At 33.0% G+C, this 21,139-nt stretch overlaps 1 protein-coding gene across 5 annotated transcripts in view; it reads right to left on the reverse strand.

Moving 5' to 3' along the window:
* LOC132719104 (protein retinal degeneration B-like) overlaps positions 1 to 21,139 on the reverse strand; it is a 96,233-nt gene that overhangs the window by 45,786 nt on the left and 29,308 nt on the right. For all 5 annotated transcript variants that reach the window (XM_060702847.1, XM_060702850.1, XM_060702846.1 and 2 more), the window contains exons 4-8: positions 18,322 to 18,454; positions 9,827 to 10,030; positions 4,213 to 4,455; positions 2,945 to 3,334; positions 226 to 315 (exon numbers count right to left, since the gene is read on the reverse strand). In XM_060702847.1, coding sequence (XP_060558830.1) covers positions 226 to 315; positions 2,945 to 3,334; positions 4,213 to 4,455; positions 9,827 to 10,030; positions 18,322 to 18,454 — 1,060 coding nt within the window. The remainder of the gene's footprint in view (positions 1 to 225; positions 316 to 2,944; positions 3,335 to 4,212; positions 4,456 to 9,826; positions 10,031 to 18,321; positions 18,455 to 21,139) is intronic.

The following is a 21,139-nucleotide window of genomic DNA, read 5'->3' on the forward strand; positions in this document are numbered from 1 at the left end:
GCAAAGTAAATTCATGTGAAAAACTATTTTTAACTAAAACCAGAGACACTTTAATATACCATGTTTTATACATTGTATGTCTCTGCTAAGACCAGTCTATTATTACAATTGTTTGTCATTGGCTAATTTGAAAACTGAGAAATGAAATGAACCAATCATTTGCAAGAACTTCTAGACTGGTCTCAAATTCACATCTGAAATATAGAAGCAGATAGTCTTCATTACCTTGGGCATCATAGAACTCATCCTCATCTGAGCTTGATTCCTGCAACTGCTCAAGGCTCTGAAACCTCCAATCAGATACTTGACTAGAATCTAAAAATAGATCATAATTCTAAAAATAGAATACAAAATCTATAAAAAGAAGTTAGTTCTTGTTATGCATTTCTTCATTTTAATCATCAATCAAAATCGAAACTCATGTTTTTCTTTGCTGTTCCCAAAAATGAAAAACCAAACAAAACACAGGCCCTCATATAATGTGACTAACTCCCTTTAAGAAATGACTAAACAATCAGCCACATATAGATATTCCTCCAAAATTGAAGCAAAAAAAATGAAACAGGAGATTTCATTTAGATTTCATGAGATTTTGTAGGAACTCACAATGGTATTACAACATTGAACAAGAGGGCCATGATGGCCCTGAGGTCGCTCACCTGTATATAGCCCCCCCCCCCCACCCCCAGGCCAATTTTTACCCAAGGGCTTTTATTTGTTTATTTGAACAGACTTGGTAGACACCCATAAGAAGATGTTTCATGTTAAACATCTAAGGTCTAGCTCATTGGGTTTTTTAAAAAAAGATTTTTAAAGTTTTTACTATACACATATAGTTAAAAACAATGACACCCCTGTGGCAGGGCCAGTTTTGACCCCCGGGCTTTTATTTGAACAAACTTTGTAGATATTTACTTAAAGATAGTTCATGCTTAATATCTAAACTCTAGCTATTTGGGTTTTTTCAAAGAAGATTTTTAAGTTTTTGCTATACACATATAAAGAAATCAATGACCCCCCGGGCGGGGCCAGTTTTGACCCCAGGGCTTTTATTTGAACATACTTGGTAGACACCCATTAGAACATGTTTCATGCTAAATATCTTAGCTCTAGCTCTTTGAGTTCTTTAAAAGAAAAATTTTTAAGTTTTTGGGGCGGGGCCAATTTTGACCCCAGGGCTTTTATTTGAACAAACTTGGTAGACACTCATTAGAAGATGTTTCATGCTAAATATCTTGGCTCTAGCTCTTTGGGTTCTTTAAACGAAGATTTTTTAAGTTTTTACTATATGCATATAGGGAAAATCTATGACCCCCTGGGGCGGGGTCAATTTTGACCCCAGGGCTTTTATTTGAACAAACTTGGTAGACATTCACTAGAAGACGTTTCATGCCAAATATCTAAGCTCTAGCTCTTATGGTTCCTTAAAAGAAGATTTTTTAAGTTTTTACTATATGCATATAGGGAAAATCTATGACCCCCTGGGGCGGGGTCAATTTTGACCCCAGGGCTTTTATTTGAACAAACTTGGTAGACACTCACTAGAAGATGTTTCATGCTTAATATCTTAGCTCTAGCTCTTTGGGTTCTTTAAAAGAAGATTTTTGAAGTTTTTACTATATGCATATAGGGAAAATCCATGACCCCCTGGGGCGGGGCCAATTTTGACCCCAGGGCTTTTATTTGAACAAACTTGGTAGACATTCACTAGAAGATGTTTCATGCCAAATATCTAAGCTCTAGCTCTTACGGTTCTTTAAAAGAAGATTTTTTAAGTTTTTACTATATGCATATAGGGAAAATCAATGACCCCCGGGGCGGGGCCAATTTTGACCCCAGGGCTTTTATTTGAACAAACTTGGTAGACACTCACTAGAAGATGTTTCATGCTAAATATCTTAGCTCTAGCTCTTTGGGTTCTTTAAAAGAAGATTTTTTAAGTTTTTACTATATGCATATAGGGAAAATCAATGACCCCCTGGGGCGGGGCCAATTTTGACCCCAGGGCTTTTATTTGAACAAACTTGGTAGACACTCACTAGAAGATGTTTCATGCCAAATATCTAAGCTCTAGCTCTTAGGGTTGTTTAAAAGAAGATATTTAAAGATTTTTCTTTCGGTTGCCATGGCAACCAGAGTTCTGCATGGAATTAAATTCTTTGAACAATTTTTATAGGTGACCACCAAAGGAACATTCCTGTGAAGTTTGGATGAAATTGGCTCAGTGGTTTATGAGGAGATGTCATTTAAAGCAAAAGTTTACGGACGGATGGACGGACGACGGACGGACGACGGACGGACGGACGCCGGACGAAAAGCGATCACAAAAGCTCACCCTGTCACTTTGTGACAGGTGAGCTAAAAACAGTCACGCATCTGTTATATTTCATTGATTTTTGACATCAAAAGTATCATTTCTCAAGCAACAATTTAAATAATGAAGAAATTTTGTACAGTCTTTTACCTTTTAGTCAATATAAAATTCCCATTAGTTAGTCAATATAAAATTCCCATTAGTTGGTGAAAATAAAGCACAGAATAATATTTTATGATTGTAACATCTCTAATAAGAGTGTTAAAGTTATGAATATCATTTCCTTGTGTAATAAGTCATTTCTATTCAGGAAATAAAAATTCATGTACTAATTGACATTTTCAAGTTTTAACGATTAACTTTTGATTTTAATGTTGTGATAAAAATCACCATCATGTACTTTTAAATCAGTCAGACATAATACATTACATGATTTAGCTATTTATATTAAATTTTATATCCTATCAAATACTGATGACGCAATTTGTGAAAGTATTTGAGGCATATGTAAGACACCATAAATATTAACAAAAATTCAAGTCCTGTTTAAAATGTCAAGAACCAAATCGAAATTAAATACTGAAAGTTCAGGTATTAGGTATAACATTATATATATAATTGTGTCCTTACCTAGAGACGTTTTGGACTTTGACAGCTGACTTTTACTTCTCGACCTTGCGGAATGTTTTGAAATTTGCGATGGAACAGGGCTTCCAGACTTAGCTTTGTCATCTTGAAGTCCGTTATTAGATTTTGACACTTGAATTTTGGGACTGGACGAATGTTTTGAATCAGAACTAGCAGTCAAATTATCAACTATTTCTGATTTCTTATTCGTTGATTTTGAACTTTCGTTATTTTGTACAAAGTCTTCATTTTCATTGGCCGCAGCCATTGTTTCTTGTAAAGCAAGTTGTGTTTCGTACTCCAGTTTACGTATGTCAGCTAACTGTAGACCATGATACTCGTCTTGCCAGCACCAGGCCTGTCTGTGCGCTCGTAACATTGTCTTGCGTAACCCTAAACATACACAGATATATAAATATAAATATCATCTTTTTACAAAACATCTAAATTCATTTTTTTTTTTTTTCTGTTCCTCTCTTTCTTAGTTTGATTTTGTTAGATATCTGTTCTTGTTAAAGTCATCAGGCAACTTCCTGTCTTTTACTTGTTGAGGGAGATATAAATCAACACTTCATGAAGATATAATTGAGCCACATCATGACAAAACCAACATAATGGGTTTGCGACCAGCATAGATCCAGACCAGCCTGCACTGGTCTGATCAGGATCCATGCTGTTCGCTTACCAACCCTTTTACAAGTAGAGAAACTGATAGCGAACAGCATGGATCCTGATCAGACTGCGCGGAGGCGCAGGTTGGTCTGGATCCATGCTGGTCCAAACGCACTATGTTGGTTTTGTCATGGCATGGCTATATTATATATACTGTTATATTTGTATTGTTCAATGCTGTCTATTGGAACCTTGAAATATCTTTACCAAAATATTGTTTTATATAATAGTTAAAGCTTTATGTTATTAGCAACATGCACCTATAAATTCTTTAGAAGCAAAGTAAAGTTTGAAAATTTTGTTTCATTGGCCATTATGACTGGCCTTTGCCAACAGCAACAAGTATACATATTACTTACCATACCTTACCATACATAATAATGTTGCTCACGTAATTTTAGCTTTTTGATAAAATCAACAGTTCCAAATTAAAACTAGCATTAAGACCACCAAAGAATTTAGCATGGTAAAGATAAGATATCTAAAATTATCTGACTTAATCATGCTCTTATGTCAATCTTGTAAACATTCTAACAAATTTTGCAAATAATCATAGATAGCTTAACAACTTTCATAGAAATACAATGTAAAAACATTACCTATGTCATGTATAAATCTTTCAATTTTTGTCTGCATTCCCCAATATTTAAACTCAACTCTGCAAAGTTTATATGCAGTCATAATTTTCTTTTCTGAACTAACTTTGCTCAACTGACTATACTCTTCTCTCCAGTTATCATTCAGTGGGCCTCGATTCGTAGCTTTGGATACAAATATTTTAGGGTCCTCCTCCCTTCTATAATCGCCACTTGATATGTTGTCTTTTACAATGTCAATGAAATCTGGAATAAAAGAGTAAAAACTGGAAAGATTGGCCTTTTACAGTGACTTGCTTTGATGCATTAAATAAGTGTGTGATTTTTCAACCCATTCCCATCAGAAATTTTTGAGATACCAACTAATACAAGCAAAAACTTTACCAAAGTTTGATGCAGACACATGAGCGAGTACAATAGCTCTCCCTATTCTTCCAAATGTCAAGTCAAACACTCAAATCACATGGACATGTTGAAAATCAATGAAACTGAAGACCAGTCTCAAACTCTGGCATCTGATTGGCTTATTCAAAACTCAAATTCAAAATTGGCCAATGGCAGTGCTTCAAACTCTAGACTGGATGGCAGTTTCTATATTTCAACTTTAGCCCCAGTATATTACTCATAAATGGTATTTAGCTAACTATAGACACATTCTCTGGCACCAGTAAGAAAACATTATCAGTTTCAATTATCAGTAACAGCCAGTAAATCTCCCCATTAATTCTCATTTGGATTCTGTCACATTTTTCTCAGACACAATTTTCTCTGTAATTGCCTGAAAGCCGAGAACTTAATTACATCATAACATGCCCCTGCCATATATTGTATTTAAAGTCCCATAATGCTCTTTCTTTCAAGAAGAAAAAACACTGTTGATTCAGGTGTCTGAATTTGAGAATATGTTTAAAAAATTCAACAAAATTGTATAGGGAAGCATTAAGATTTTTTGGGGTTAGAGTTACAGTCAAGTCAAACACACACTGTAATGGTCAAATGGCAACTTTCAGGCTGCACTAGCGGATGAAGGCCTCTGCATTATTTCATGAATGGGTAGGCATTGAAACAGAACCACTGTCTTTCCATAAGCTAGCTGTATAATTTCTGAACATATAAATCGAAAGTACAAAGCACTGGCATTAAACTCAGAGACAAAGGATTACTGATTGGAAGTAAGCTAGAGGCTGTGAAGGCCTTTCATAAAAATTGATTTCAAATAAAAAATTCAATTTCAATCTAACATAGGAAAACTTGCTCTTCTTTTTAAATATGAGAAAATTCTGAAATCGATAAATGTTTGTTCTATTTTGTTTTTGTCTGAATTTCTCTTCATTTCCTGAATAACACAGAAATAAAATCCAGTCAACTAGATCAATTTCCATCAAATTTAGCCAATATCTAGATACCGTGAACTATGTAAGAAATTTCATCAAAATGAGAAAGAAAATATCAGTTGTAAATCATTATATAATGATAGAAACTTATTGAGATGTCAATACTGTTACAAGTCTCTTGTTTCTGTCCTACCATAAAAATAACCCTCAGACATTGATAGTTGAAATTGGAATTACTGTTGGAGAAAAAGAGAAGAAACTCTTATATGACTTTGTATTTTATGTACAAGTTTTTTTTTTTTTTGTGAATTGATGAATTGCATTTTATGTCCATGTACTGGTGTCTTAAACACAATTTCTGTTCTGTTCTCTCTTTGATCATTTAAAACTAACTAAAACATTTTTACTTATTTTTTCTTCAGACAAATTTTTTCTTTAGACCCTTTCCGCATTGATTAGTCTTATTTATCAGTATCCAGGACAACCTGTGAATCTGTGCAGTCTGACCAGGCTCTATACTGTTGGTAGCTTAAATTTTTAATATTGAAATCCCTAATATTCATAAGACTGATATCCAACTTCAAAGCAAGGTAAAATACAATAATTTACACAAATTCAGCAGGATTCAAGAATAAATATTATCTCTTACAGTGACTTTTCACTTTGCAACCAGTGTAACAGTCTGTCAGCTAGGACCTTACTGCAGTCTGACAAAATTCTACATTGTTTACCTACCTATGGAGTTCAAGGCAAGTCCATCACACATTTTTTAACCCTTAACCTGGAACTGGAACTGACTAACAATTTGCCTGAGTATAAAATCCGGGGCAGCCTGCACCCCCTCCCCTAAGTCTACTGCATGCAGTTTGTTTTTTTTGTTTGTTTTTTTATATTGATATTCCAGCAGCACGCCTCCAGATTCATGCTTATTTTAAAATTATTTTGAAATGTATTTAAAAGTAAAATATTGTGAGGTAACTAAAAGGAAGCAATTAACACATTACAAGCAGCACTCTCTTTACCCATGTAAATTAACAAAATAAAGTCAAAATGTTCGAAAAACACCCTTTTCTGGGTTAGTAACACAGAAGAAATATGGTTATAAATATTGAAAAATCAATCATTTATCACACAAAACAAGTAAATTATTTCTTAAATCTTGAATATTTTTACTTTTTCCAAAAATCTTAAAACAATTTTCTCAGGTTTAATTTTATTGAAATATTTGGCTCATCTGGAGGCATGCAGCTTTTAAACTGTGCCAATTTACAGCAGGTCAATTCCCATTATATTAATAAACAGTAGGTTACGGTTTACGGATTTCAAAATTTAAATAATCAATTGGGTTAATAAGCTTCCAAATGGACAGAATCAAATTAAAGTAATTCATTCTCAAACTTTTTGATTCCAATAAAATCCAACAGATTATTCAATGCATTATGTTGTGTCTTTTGTGTTTTTTCCTGATTACAAAAATTTTATTTCCCTAAAATTCACAGAATCTTCAAATCCTTTGTAATCAATCGAGAGATTTTGGATGCATAAGACATTAAATCATTTCACAGAGGCATTCTGACTGTACTTCTTTCACAATATTTCATTTGAATTTTGCAATGAATCATACGAAATCATAATTTTTTTCTGGACCATGACATACAATGAGAACAGTTTCTAAGGCACTATTTTTTTTAGGCGTAAGAATACAATAGTCTTGTCCATATTCTTTCTTCGTAGAAATTCGAATTTTGTGTGTAAAAACATTCTGGATCAATATGACATAAAATTCCATATAGTTTTCTAAATTAAACGATCTATATTAATTTTCTGGTAAAAAATAATCAATCCTTTTTGTTAATTCTTCAAACAAGTATTGAATTAAATTTGGAGTTGCAATTGCATGGGACTGCACATATCATCTCAGCTGGTTTTGTAATCATGACATTGTACTATTAAGATCATAAAGGCGGGAACCATTTAAACAATTCTGAAACCATACTATTTTAGTTACAAGGTAATTATGTATGTATATCTGACCTTAAGTTCTCTTCAGTTAATATAGACAATTTAGTTTCATATGAAGAATTTATTTTAGTTCAATTGTAAAGAAAGCAGGGAGTAGCCACACTTAAATGGCATCTGCTTTAGAAGAAGAAAAAAAAACCTGCATCAAGAGGGTTTTTGTTAATGTATAATTTATTACCTATAGGCCATCATGAAAATCATTGGAGCACAAAACATGCAATAATAGATGTATTAAGATATAAAAATACAGATCAGAGAGACAAAGGGTGTGGCTGTGGTATAGTTATATAGTTTAAGCATGTTAGGCTGACTTTAGGTGCCAAGGTATATTATCACAATCAGTCAAAGGGCTATTCCAGGTTACAAATGTTCCTGCTTGCAGCTTACAATACTGTGATGAAATATATTGTAATGCAAGGACCACAGTTGTTATTTTCTTAATCAGGTATTCCAATTATTAGACTGGTGGAAGTCCGTGGGCAGAGAGTATTAGCTGGACATTAACAACTTCTTCTGTGCAAAACTCCTTTTTGAAGGTCAACATTAGTTTAGGATTTCAACCAAATTTTCACAAAATGATTGCCATCATAAAATTATGTGCCTTGGTAACTTTTTCAGGATTTTGTAACTACATCATTTTTGGCAGAATTATGGCCCTTTTTTATTATTCTGTAAATAATTTCATATGTACAGATCATTATGGTAATATCTAACAAAAGGCTTTTCGTAAATGATGTACTGCTATTACTCATACAAAGATAAATACTATCATACGCTTCCAACCAGTTAAACAGTACCATTTCCATTTATCAGTAGTTTTTTTTCTCTTTATAAAGTTTTCTGCCATAAAAGAAGGTATGACCAATGCCAAGTAAAATATTGTTTCCCTTATTGAGAAGAAAACATTCCCCATCTTGATTATTTTAAGTTATTTCACTGGTGTTTGTGGCAGTCCATTAAAATGATAGAAAACAAGCAATTATCATAGTATTGCAAGCAATCCATATTAAGTCCCCTACCGGTAAGAGCCCAAGCAACATTCTGAAGGGCCATTCACTTAGGTTCCTATTTCAAGTAAATTTGTTGAAAAAGTTCTTTAAAAGTGATCACAGGAAACAGTTTTTATGTACAGACAGACGGACTGAAGGACACTCTAAAGTTATTTTTTAAACATCCCTGTTATCAAAATATAACATTTTTAAAATCCTATCATGATTGAAGAAGTTGGAGTAAAAATTACCAATTTCTCAAAAAAAAGTCTAAGTTCAAAAGGGGCATAATTCTGGAAATAGTCTTGCTAGAGTATTGAACACTCGCAAATGTTGAGTGACAATAAGAAACATTTATATGAAGTTTGAAGTAGATACATTCAGAAAAAGAAGTTATTAAAAAAAAACAATGTTTTTTTCATGAAAATTTTAAGTTCAAGGGAGGTAATTCTGATAAATTTTGTACTAGAGTTGTAAACCTTGCCACATATGATATGGTTGATGACAAGCAACTTATATTTAAAGTTTGAAGAAAATACCTTAAGAAATAAAGAACTTATAGTGAAAAAACTTAAAAACTAGAATAAGAAATCTTGAAATTCAGTCTATTTGTTGCCATAGCAACCAGAATTTTCAACATAGGAAGATAAGAAAAGGATGTGCATAATTTCCATACTGCCATCTACCCATATGTCAAGTTTCATAAACATATTTTCAGTACTTTTTGTGTTATCACTGGATCCAGGTTATGTGTAAAATTTGCCATATTTTCAGTCTATTTGTTGCCATAGCAACCAGAATTTTCAACATAGGAAGAAAAGAAAAAGACGTGCATAATCTCTATACTGCCATATATCCATATTTCAAGTTTCATAAAAATATTTTCAGTACTTTTTGCGTTATCGCGGGATCCAGTTTATGTGTAAAATTTGTCATATTTTCAGTCTATTTGTTGCCATAGCAACCAGAATTTTCAACATAGGAAGAAAAAAAAAGACATGCATAATCTCCATACTGCCATCTATCCATATATCAAGTTTCATTAAAATATTTTCAGTACTTTTTGCGTTATCGCGGGATCCAGTTTTGTGGACGGACGGACTGACGGACGGACAGACGGACGGACGAACTGACGGACGGACAGACAGACAGACGGACGGAGGGTAAACCTAAAGTCCCCTCCGGTAAACCGGTAGGGGACTAAAAATGCTGTACGACAGGAACAGAGGCCCATCTACTGATTGTAAAAACATCAAACAATATGTTTCCTACCTACTGTTCTTTCTTTTAATTCAGATTGAGAAAGACCGAATATATTATCCAACTCTCCACCATCATTGAGATATCTTGTCTCCACTTCAAGAACAAACTTTTCCACAAACGGGCACCGGTACCGTGTTTTTGTATACGGATATGCATTCCAGGCTTCCTCCTCTACACGCAGAGCAGACTTTGGTAAAATAGCTCGGAACCAACCTGAAATCAAACAAAAAACATGTACTTGTATATAACTACAGTGAGTTATATGGGATTTATTTAAAACGGCACAACTACAAATGAGTAAAATGATGCAGGTAAAACTTGAGTGTACATGTTTTCATGTTGACACTAAATAATCAAAAGATTGAACTGGATCTTCAATAACGTTGTTTAATTTTGATTACCGGAAAGCAACTCATATGAATGACCATAAACATATAAACATATAAAAACGCACAGCACGCTTAAACGTGATGCTAATATTGTCGTAATATTCTATGTGCATCTAATATAAGTATATGTATTGTGCACATGTATTGTGCAAAATATGGCAGAATTCACTAGTCTTGTCAACATATTTCTAACATGTTATATTACTAATGAAATAAGATAGGACAATTGGATCAAAAACCAACACAAATTAAGTATCAAAACATGTTTCGCTTTAATCAGCTTCCTCAGTTGATACATAAAGAAAAATGAAATAAGAGAAATTTTGGCATATTTAAGTTCAAGTTTTAAGTAATTTCTGTAGAAAGTATGTGCTCAAAGCTAGGTAAACTTTCTAATTTTTACACTTTAAAAGATTTAAACTCATTAAAACAACTTTCAAGTTTTCATAAAAAATTAACACAACTTTTTTAACTGAATATTTGATACGGGATTTCAAAAAATTTGCATTATGTATGCTAATTTAAGTCTTAATTCTAAGCCTTTGGTATTTTCAGTATCTGTGTAGAAAGATTTCAAATTAACATATTCCAATATGAATCATTTAAACAATCCCTTAAAATTTATTTGACAAGAAATAAAAACACCAACAACAAAAGAGTCTTCAAGGTCTGCTAAATAATCAATATGCACATTTCAATTTAAAGCCAGTGCCTAAAGCAGCTTGCATTAAGATTATTGCCTATCTTTTAGGAATTAAAGAAGCCTTATTAAAGCAACGCCATAAAACAAGAGAAATTAAAATCATATTAGACTGGGCATCAGTTACCGGATATAATCTATAGCCTTGTCAATAAAAGTACAAGTAAAAAAGCTATAACAAACTGTAACACAGTCCATTTATTGTAATCATGTAATAAACATTGCGTCTGCTACAGGAAACAAGGTACTGCAATATATGGATATCATGATCAAGTAATGATGGTACCGCGTCTAGTCAAAGGAGAAAATAGGTATTAAATTCCTTATTTTGTTGTCTGTTCCATAATGTAAGTATTGAGTCACTTATTTGCCAGACGACATTATTCATCCGCTCCCAGACATTAAAATATCAGGTCTTAGCAATTAATTCCCAGTAAAATATCTCTCAATCAAGTTTTTATGTCGACAATAATCAGAATAATTCCTTTCAATTTTGAAATCGACCTACCATCTTTTCAAACCTCCTACAATTCTAGCAAATAGTTAATTTGAAATCTTAATATAGGCAATAACAAGCCACACCATGAACTTTTTCTCTTAAGAATAGCCAAGCTTAAAAAGTTTGGGGATTTTGTGGAGGTTTTTTTTTTTTTTTGGCTTAATCAAGGGGCATAACTCTGCCTAAGTCCAAAAAATTTGCATCAAATTATGCCGGTGCATTAGAAATCACATGCTGGCAACAATTATCAGAAAGTTTCATTGTTCTTGCAAATATGCTTTTTGAGTTACAAACAAAAATAGCCTAAAACTGGTATTTTAAGATTAATCAGGGGACATAATTCTGCTGATCTTAATTAAATTTGCATAAAAAATACTCAGATGCTGATTACTATTCATTAAAAATATCATGACTAGCAGTTATACTTTTGGAGTTACACACAACAATAAACCAGTCTACTTTTGGAGTTACACACAACAATAAACCAGTCTACTTTTGGAGTTACACACAACAATAAACCAGTCTACTTTTGGAGTTACACACAACAATAAAGCAGTCTACTTTTGGAGTTACACACAACAATAAAGCAGTCTACTTTTGGAGTTACACACAACAATAAACCAGTCTACTTTTGGAGTTACACACAACAATAAACCAGTCTACTTTTGGAGTTACACACAACAATAAAGCAGTCTACTTTTGGAGTTACACACAACAATAAACCAGTCTACTTTTGGAGTTACACACAACAATAAACCAGTCTACTTTTGGAGTTACACACAACAATAAACCAGTCTACTTTTGGAGTTACACACAACAATAAACCAGTCTTCATAAGGGCAGCATGACCCAGACAAGGGTCAATCTTTATGCCCAAATAACCTCACAGAAAAAATATATTCAACAGGTGCAAAACTGTATTTTTTTAATGATTTCAGGTATATTTGCTGGAGCATTTGCACAAGACCTCTCATACTTTTGATGCAAAGACATGAAAATACATTGCAATGTTTTAAAATTGCGAAAATCTAAATAATGTAATATTTGCCAAATTTTCATATTAAGGAAAACAGCTGATACAAACTATTTTACCTAAAATAACAGTTTACAACTGTTTAACAAGTTACAACTGTATGTATTACATGTTTTTAATGCTATTTAAACAACACAAATTCTTTTAATTTTCATTGAGTCAACAGCTAAATTCTTGGCACAACTTTGAAATTACCAATATAATGCATAAACATCAGTACAAAAAGGTTAAAAGTGTGTTATAGTGGCCAGGAAGGGGGTGAATATTTCATAATGATCCAACTATGCAAAACAATAAAAAAAATTAAATGTTTGTTTTATATTTAGCTTTTTCTAATAATGTAATCCAGCTAAATATTCTATAACAAATATTTCAAATTTTAGCCAAAGATTTGAGCTAGGTATACAACATGTATGTCTGTAATCTTCTGGCACTAATTAAAGCTATTTTATCAATTTTCCTGTTATTAATCATTATTACCCATAATCATAAGCATTTACAAGGAAATAATGCAATGTGCCATATTTTGATATCTGTAATAAGGGTAATTAATGTAATTTGATATACATAACCTGTTTGATATTCACCACAGCTATTGGTCAAGTATTAACAGATGCTCAGATGTTCTTAAACTTAGACTACTACATAAAATGGTAGAATAGGCCTATAATTATTGAAACCTGTGTGTGTATTCTAAGTTTAGAGAGGGTACAACTTTGATAATTTATTTGGGAAAAGAAACAATTGTATGGTAAATCTAGGCTGATTGCTCATGAAATGTTAAAAGAAGGGCATGCTTATTAGAAATGTACATAATTGATTTCACAAATTAAACAAGAGCCATGTCAACATGGCCATCCCCCGCCGAATGTGTTTGCTCATTGGAAGAATGTATATGTAGTAGAGCGGAATAATTCCATTTTAAGAGGTCTTTTGGTAATGAAAACTGATGGCTATAGTGATTACAGATTTGAAACCTATGTGAATACTGATGGCTGAAAATAACAAAGGGCAATAACTGAAAAATAATGCAGGGTAGGTTATCATTCTTGTGTGCTGCATCCCTCCTCAGTAAAATGTATCCACCTATGAAGTTTCAAGTTGATACCTCAAATACTTTTTGAGAAAAAAATTGAATTGAAAAATTAGGTATGAAAAAGAACAAAGGGCAATAACTCAAAAATTATAAAAGGTAGAGTTATCATTCTTGTGCAGTGCACACCTCCTGAGTGAGATCTATGCACCTATGAAGTTTCATTTTGATATCTCAAAGGCTTTTTGAGTTATGCTCTGGACAAAAATTAATTTTGAAAAATAACAAAGGGCAATAACTCAAAAATAATGTAGGGTAGAGTTATCATTCTTGTGCGCTGCACTCCTCCTCAATGAGATCCATCCACCTTTGAAGTTTCAAGTTGATACCTCAAATACTTTTTGAGATAAGCTCTGGACAAAATAGCATGAAAAAAAAACAAAGGGCAATAACTCAAAAATTGTATAGGGAAGAGTTATCATTCTTGCGCACAACATTCCTCCTCAATAAGATCTATCCACCTATGACATTTCATGTTGATATCTCAAACACTTTTTGAGTTATGCTCCACTCAGGTGAAAAATTAGGTATGAAAAATAACAAAGGGCAATAACTCAAAAATTATGAAAGGTAGAGTTATCATTCTTGTGCACTGCACACCTCCTGAGTGAGATCTATGCACCTATGAAGTTTCATGTTAATATCTCATAGGCTTTTGGAGTTATGCTCTGGACAAAAATCAATTTTGAAAAATAACAAAGGGCAATAACTCAAAAATCATGCAAGGTAGAGTTATCATTCTTGTGCACTGCACTCCTCCTCAATGAGGTCTGACCACCTATGAAGTTTCAAGTTGATAACTCAAATAGTTTTAGAGATATGCTCCGGACAAAAATGTCGGACGGAAGGACGGACGGATGGACGGAAGGTCGGACGAACGGAGACTATTTCTATATCCTCCGCCGAAAATTTTCGGCGGGGGATAATAACAGTATTGGTTACTTATTATAGGTATAATTGACTTCCTTATTAAACAGAATATTTTATCAACTCCTGGATAATATACTGTTGGAACTCAGCAATTTATTTCCAATCAACTATATTATACACTATATAAAGAAGACTTTGAACAAAATGCTTTTTATTTATATCAATAAATTGAAATTGTATTATAAGAGATTGTTTACTTAGCATTATCTTATGTTAAAGCTAATCATTTTCAGTTATCATTAAGGTGACAACGGAGTCAATTATCACTGAAAATACCTAAAATGAGATTTTTTGCTTAGTATATTTATTAACCTTTTCTGAACACATTCGTGATTTAATTTTGGAAGCAGTTAGTCCAAAAAATGTGTTTTTAAACGTTTTAAAACGGTTCCTGTACTATTTTTATCTGCTATCGCGTAACCTGTCAATTATCGATAACGCTCCGCCCCCTGTTGAGGCATCAATGAGGGAAATCGGTAGTTCCATATATGCGTGAATTACCGGTCCATACTGGTCCATACTACTTGTAATTCATGTATCGTACAAATACCGTACATCTTTTATGAATATCGTCTACCTTTTAGTTAGCCTTTTTTATAAAATAAGAAATTGTCGGCCAGTGTACGTAACATAATGTATGAAACATAAATAATTAAGCATAGCGACAATTAAATCGCACGACCACGGTGTTGATTAAAAATATAGTTGCTAAAATATCCATAATGTGTGAAAATAATTTGTCTGTCCCGTTAATCTGATAGATATTACATTGAGTTTATGGACTTTTGTACGGATTCAAGGGCTTGCTTTACATTCAACCTCGTTTTCTAACAATGTCAAGTAAAACAACAACAAAAACAGACAACATTTTTTATGTGAACGCCTATATGACTTGTGGTAAGGTCTCCCTGACAAATTTCTAAACCATTTTAGGTTGTCTAAGGATGATTATTTCTCTATGAATCAATAAAAAAAGATAATAAAATAAATTATCAGTGAATGCTTTGAATAAATTGTTCGCTAGTAAATCAAACACAGTACTAATAAACCTGGGAGAAAGTTTGGAATTTATTGTATATCCCAGTAGAAACTGGATCTCTATGCCGTGCATAGATGATTTTCATGATAATAGAAGTCAAGAAGGTCAGATCATAATGATCGAGTGATACCTTTTATTTCTATTAAAATATGTGAAGCATTTATATCAATTTGGAGGAAAAAATATATAAAATCCCGTTCTTATTTGTACATCTACCATGGACTTTAAAAGACTGTCAGAAGCTCAGTTTTTTTGTTATTTTAATTAATATTTTAACGGAATTTTATACACGAGTACACAGATAGAGTGACACTGGTATAATATAATAATAATGCTGATGATAATAATAATAAACTTCAAATGTGAAACAATTAAATACCCCGCTAGCGGTGCACAAATACGTCCCATTTCCCCCCACCGAGTGCCTCAAATTTTACCGAAAGTCACGTGACATGTGCAACCGATACCAGACTGACGGTAAATCACGTTAAGATTTGAAGAAATTTCTGTTATAAACTGATATTAATCAGCAACTTTTTAATTGGTCAGATGTCACTTGGTCATAAAATGTTGTTAGAGTATGTTACCGCAACTTGTGACCCTCTCTGGTGCGATATTTGTGTATTATGTAATTATTTAGCGTGAAACGTAGGGGTCCGAGAGAGAACAGCCGATTTATGACACTTCGTTTGATGCGGGTCGGACTAACTTTGAATCGGCATAACTTTTTTAATAATCAAGCAATTAACATGCGGTTTAAAGCACATGAAAGGGAATTCATTTACGGAGGGAACCGTGTCAGGGATTTTTGTTTGCTCAATCAGCGACTTAATTATCTTTAATTACGTAATATGTATGGTGAAAAAAGTCGCATAAAATGTTCGACGTTACGTAATATTTTTTTGAGAAAAGATAGAAAAAATTTGAGACACGGTTCCCCAGATATTATAAGTATGTTTATTTTCCAAAAGTTTGATGACAAAAAAATAAAAAATGACTTTGATATGACGATTTAAAATTTTAGGATTTTTATTAAAAATCAATCATTTACAAAGGCATTTTTTCAAATATGTTATTTTTAATGATGATCAACGACATTTAATGCACAAAGATTAAATAAATAACAATTATTACTAAAATAAGTTGGTTTAAATGACATTTATGTGATTACCACGGAAAGTGTCTGTTGTCACCTTAAAGGGAGACACGGGCAAAATTTTCATTTCTTCGTTTTGAATTTTTCATTCATTATTTGATAAATGTCTTCAAAATGAATGCACTAGGCAGTCACAAGAACAAAACTGTTCTGCTTATAAAGAATAAAAGGGTGGTTACCTAACCTGACCCACGTGGGTCAGGTTTTCACAATAGTTGTCACAGTGAACTCTGGAAACGTTAAAAAATATGTCAAATGAATGGGCTATACTTGTTATAATCATATAATATCCACAATATCTGTTTTTGTAACTTCAAGGGTTTGTTCAAGTCGTATGACTTCTTTTAAAACTACTCTGTGATTCTATCGGCGTCTCAAGTTCGTTCAACATATATAGATGTACTTACGCTTCAAACCCAAAATATAAAGATTTTATGCAGAAATTCATGCTGATACTTTCATACATGTTATTCAAGCGTGATTTGTGTTCAAAAGATCATTTTAGTATTTTTGTCATTAATTTGCCTGTGTATCCCTTTAATATAAAATAGTCTGTAAATGGACTCGCCAAATGGTTTTGCTAATTTTACTTTAAATCTTTATAATTTTATCCTCTTCATAATTGTAAACCAGTCAAAGACTCATTGGAATTGCCTCTTCATTGGTCAATCATGCAGCAAATTCAGCCAATGAGAATGCAGCATACCTAGACTGGTTATGAAAGGATATTTTTACTCAGCAGTAATGACAATAGAGGCTGTTATTTATGTATATAATATTGTCCCTTTCATTAGGAAAATTCATTTTGATAAACAGAAAATTTACGACAAGCTAATTAACAACACAAAAGATATTATTGATCGGGAGTCTATTTTCCAACGGTACTAAAGTTCAGTTTATAGCAATTTATGATTATCTAACTAATGAGCAAGTCCTTGTTGCCAATAAAATGATATTGATTTCATATAAAAAATTGGCAATTGGACTGGTTATTTACCGAAAATATATTCATTCTACTATTAAAAGAAAGTTAGCAGGAAATAAAAACCGGAGAATGTTACGTCTACCGATATAAGAGACGGCAATTTGAATCGAAATATGCACCACATGATAACTATGATCCCTATGAGGACTGCGTTGAAGACAATATATACAAAATAATACAATATATATCAAGCCATTCTAATTGCAAGAAAATATATTTCGTGTGAAATTTACATGTGGCACTGAAACTGGTCAATAATTGTACAGAATCCAGGAACAACCAGAGAGTTTAATAGCCAATCACTTATTAACAATGCTAGTTATAATCATTTTTAGATTTTCAAAATTGTATATTTTCATAGAAAAGCAAAAGGGTGAAAACATTTTAAGAACATTTGAAGATATATTGCTATGGTTACATACAGGGTGAAAAAAAGTCAGGCCTGACAACCTCTGTGTCACAAATCATTAAGTTTGTTTGATTGTTTGTTTGTTTGATTGGGTTTTATGTCACATTGACACAGTATAGATCATATGGCGACGTTCCAGCTTTACTGGTGGAGGAAGACCTCAGGTGCCCTTCGGTGCATTATTTCAAGCACGAACAAAAATCATAAAGCTCTGAATACATCTTCTAACATCATTTAACTATGAGAATACAATAAAACCTCACATTATTACCTGGTAAATGACTTCCTATGTGATATATCTTATATGTGTACTGTCCACTACCCCCTGGTCCTTCAGTGTACGGCTGATTTGTTATAATCTCTACTCCACTCCCTGCACCATGACTTTCTTCTCTACTCTTTCTCTGTAAATAAAATCAAATAACAATAATTATCATACGTTATTACCACATTTAACCCTTATAACGGCTTTAAACGGCTTAGTTTCAGGCAGGAGTTAAGGGCCTTGTCAGACGACAAGAGAGGCTCTACATGTATATTGGTGAGATAGGCTGTTCACTTTTGGTTTAGGCATTCAAGTGCAAAGGCAACATTTTCAAAGCTTTGATAACAAAACAAATAATTATGTTAAAGTTAAGAGTACACTTAATGTATTAAATCAAAGGGCTGTAACTCTGTTCACTTAAGTTTATTGCATATGTTAAAACGATTGAACAACTAGATGTACATGTAGGTCTCATTATTTTTTTCCAGCACAACAGATTGAAAGGCATTATAAATATATATATATAAGTGAATTAAAAACCTGTAATTATACAGCATGGAAAATTATGGCAATGGTGCATGCAGCTTTACTGACCCTTCCTAGATTAGAACACTTAGTAACGTATATAAAAATATATCTTAATTAGTTGATAAGGACAAGTTTTATTTTGTTATTTTGGTAGTTTTTTACGCTGATTTTAACTTATTTTGGGTCATATCATGGCAGTCGGTCAATTTGGGTCATATCTTGGCAGTCGGTTCACGTAACTGCCTTTGCAAGAATAACTAACCGGACATTACAAATTAATCCACAAATGACTAACTACTAATTTCACCAGCAGTGAAAAAGATCAACTGTAATTAACAGTGAAATGTCTGGCATGTACAGAAGTTATTTAAGTTTCTTGCAAAAAAGTAAAAGCAACTGGTACTGGTAAACTGCTTGACAGTCTGCCAAGGAACAATGCAGTGGCTGAACTTTGCTCTGGTAAATTCAATGTGGCTTACTGCCGTGATCCAGAGCACCACCACCAATCAATAGGTTAAGTTGGCTAAGTTGGCAGACAAGATTTACCATTATCAATTTTCATTTGGAGCATGAACCACCACAGGGTATAAGGAAGATATGGTGTCATGATAATAGTATTTACACACCTCCTCTATTGTTTGTGACAGGTCTATATTTTTCGGATAGACCTGTTTAAACAAAAGAAAGTCCGTTATGAGGTCTATCTTTTGCACGTGCACAGGTCTGTTCTAGTCAGACAGACCCGGTCATGAAAAAAACGTGAAAAAATAGACCTGCTTATGCGCAGACAAAGAAAACATGAAATGCAATCAAAAATTGAAAATGAAAATAAAATGTAAATGATTGTCATAATATTCCTGTCTTACAAAATCTGGATACATTCTTTTAAACAAGATAATGTTCCCCTGAAAACCTTCGAATCCAGGGCTTAGTTTCAAAGAATGCTACTCTACAACATTAAAGATACATGTATAATCCAAAACTTGCTTATAGTGACATGCATATTTATACAAGTTCTTAAAGTTGATTGGTCTACATTGGGCACATCTCCCATTAGTTATTTAAATAGCGATAGAAACGATTCCGATATTATTAAAAGAACTCTTGAAAAAGAAATGTTAATACAGAGTTGTAAGTGATTTAGTATAACGATTTATATGATGAGCTATCATATTTTATTCTATAACACTTTATAATCGGATCATGTATCTCACACTTGCCAACAATATACATATGTAAGTATATCCTGGTCTGCTGGGTATCTGGACATTTGCCCCTCAGACAGTTGTTCCCTCGGAAGTTTTCTCTCTTTTTGCAGTAGCGGACATTTGTCCCTTCATATCTTTGGAAGGGTTGGGCGTTTGCTCCCCCCCCCCCATGTTTTAAAAATGTTAAAAATTAATTTTGAATTGTTTATTACAAAAATTCATCGCCTTTTGTCGAAATTCTAATTGTGCTTAAATAAACAAAACCTGCGCAAATTTGTGAAAACAAATTGACATCCATAAATAAATAAAATAAAATACATTATATTCATACATGAGATGACCTCTGACAAGTAACAATTCGCCACAACATAAAGGGGGCACGCGTCCGAGAGGACAACTGTTCGGGGGGAGGGGGCAAAATTCCTAGAATTTGCAATGTCTTATACGAAATACTATCAACATAATTATTCATTCTTTAACATACCTTCCATTACAGACCCATTCTCTTTATTATTGACAAATTGCACATTTACCTTTTTGATTATTTTTTTGATTTAAATGCAAAATATATATTATATTTAAGCAGAACGTTGATAAAAGCTTACCTGTAAATGAGCTGTGTTAAAAAAATAATCTTTGTGCATTACATCAAATGTTTCAGAAGCCAATACTTTGACGGTGTGTAAGTTGGATATAGGCCTCGTACATCGATCTTTCTGTTTAGGAAAGACCTGGTCACGAATTTCATGAAACACCTAGAGCGCTACGCGCTCTCGGTGTCACATGAAATTCGTGACCAGGTCTTTCCTAAACAGAAAGACCTCGCTCGATATCCTATACATAAAATTGTATGCATCTGTCATGATACAAAATGTACTAATACTTATACTGTTTGACCTTATTGACTAGTGTCATCTTAACCAGGGTGTAGGCGTTTTAGTCAGAAAATCGTGGCTACTCTAATGGGAAAATGTACTTTACAAATGACTTCTGAAATGAACTGTTATAATCTCTCCTTTAAGTTAAAACAATGGATACATTGTGCTATGAGTATATATCAACATGGATCAACACAATAGGAATAGGTT

This window comes from Ruditapes philippinarum, unplaced genomic scaffold (assembly GCF_026571515.1).
Source record: "Ruditapes philippinarum isolate M1 unplaced genomic scaffold, ASM2657151v2 ctg517_1_1_1_1, whole genome shotgun sequence".
In the NCBI taxonomy this organism is placed as follows: Eukaryota; Metazoa; Mollusca; class Bivalvia; order Venerida; family Veneridae; genus Ruditapes; species Ruditapes philippinarum.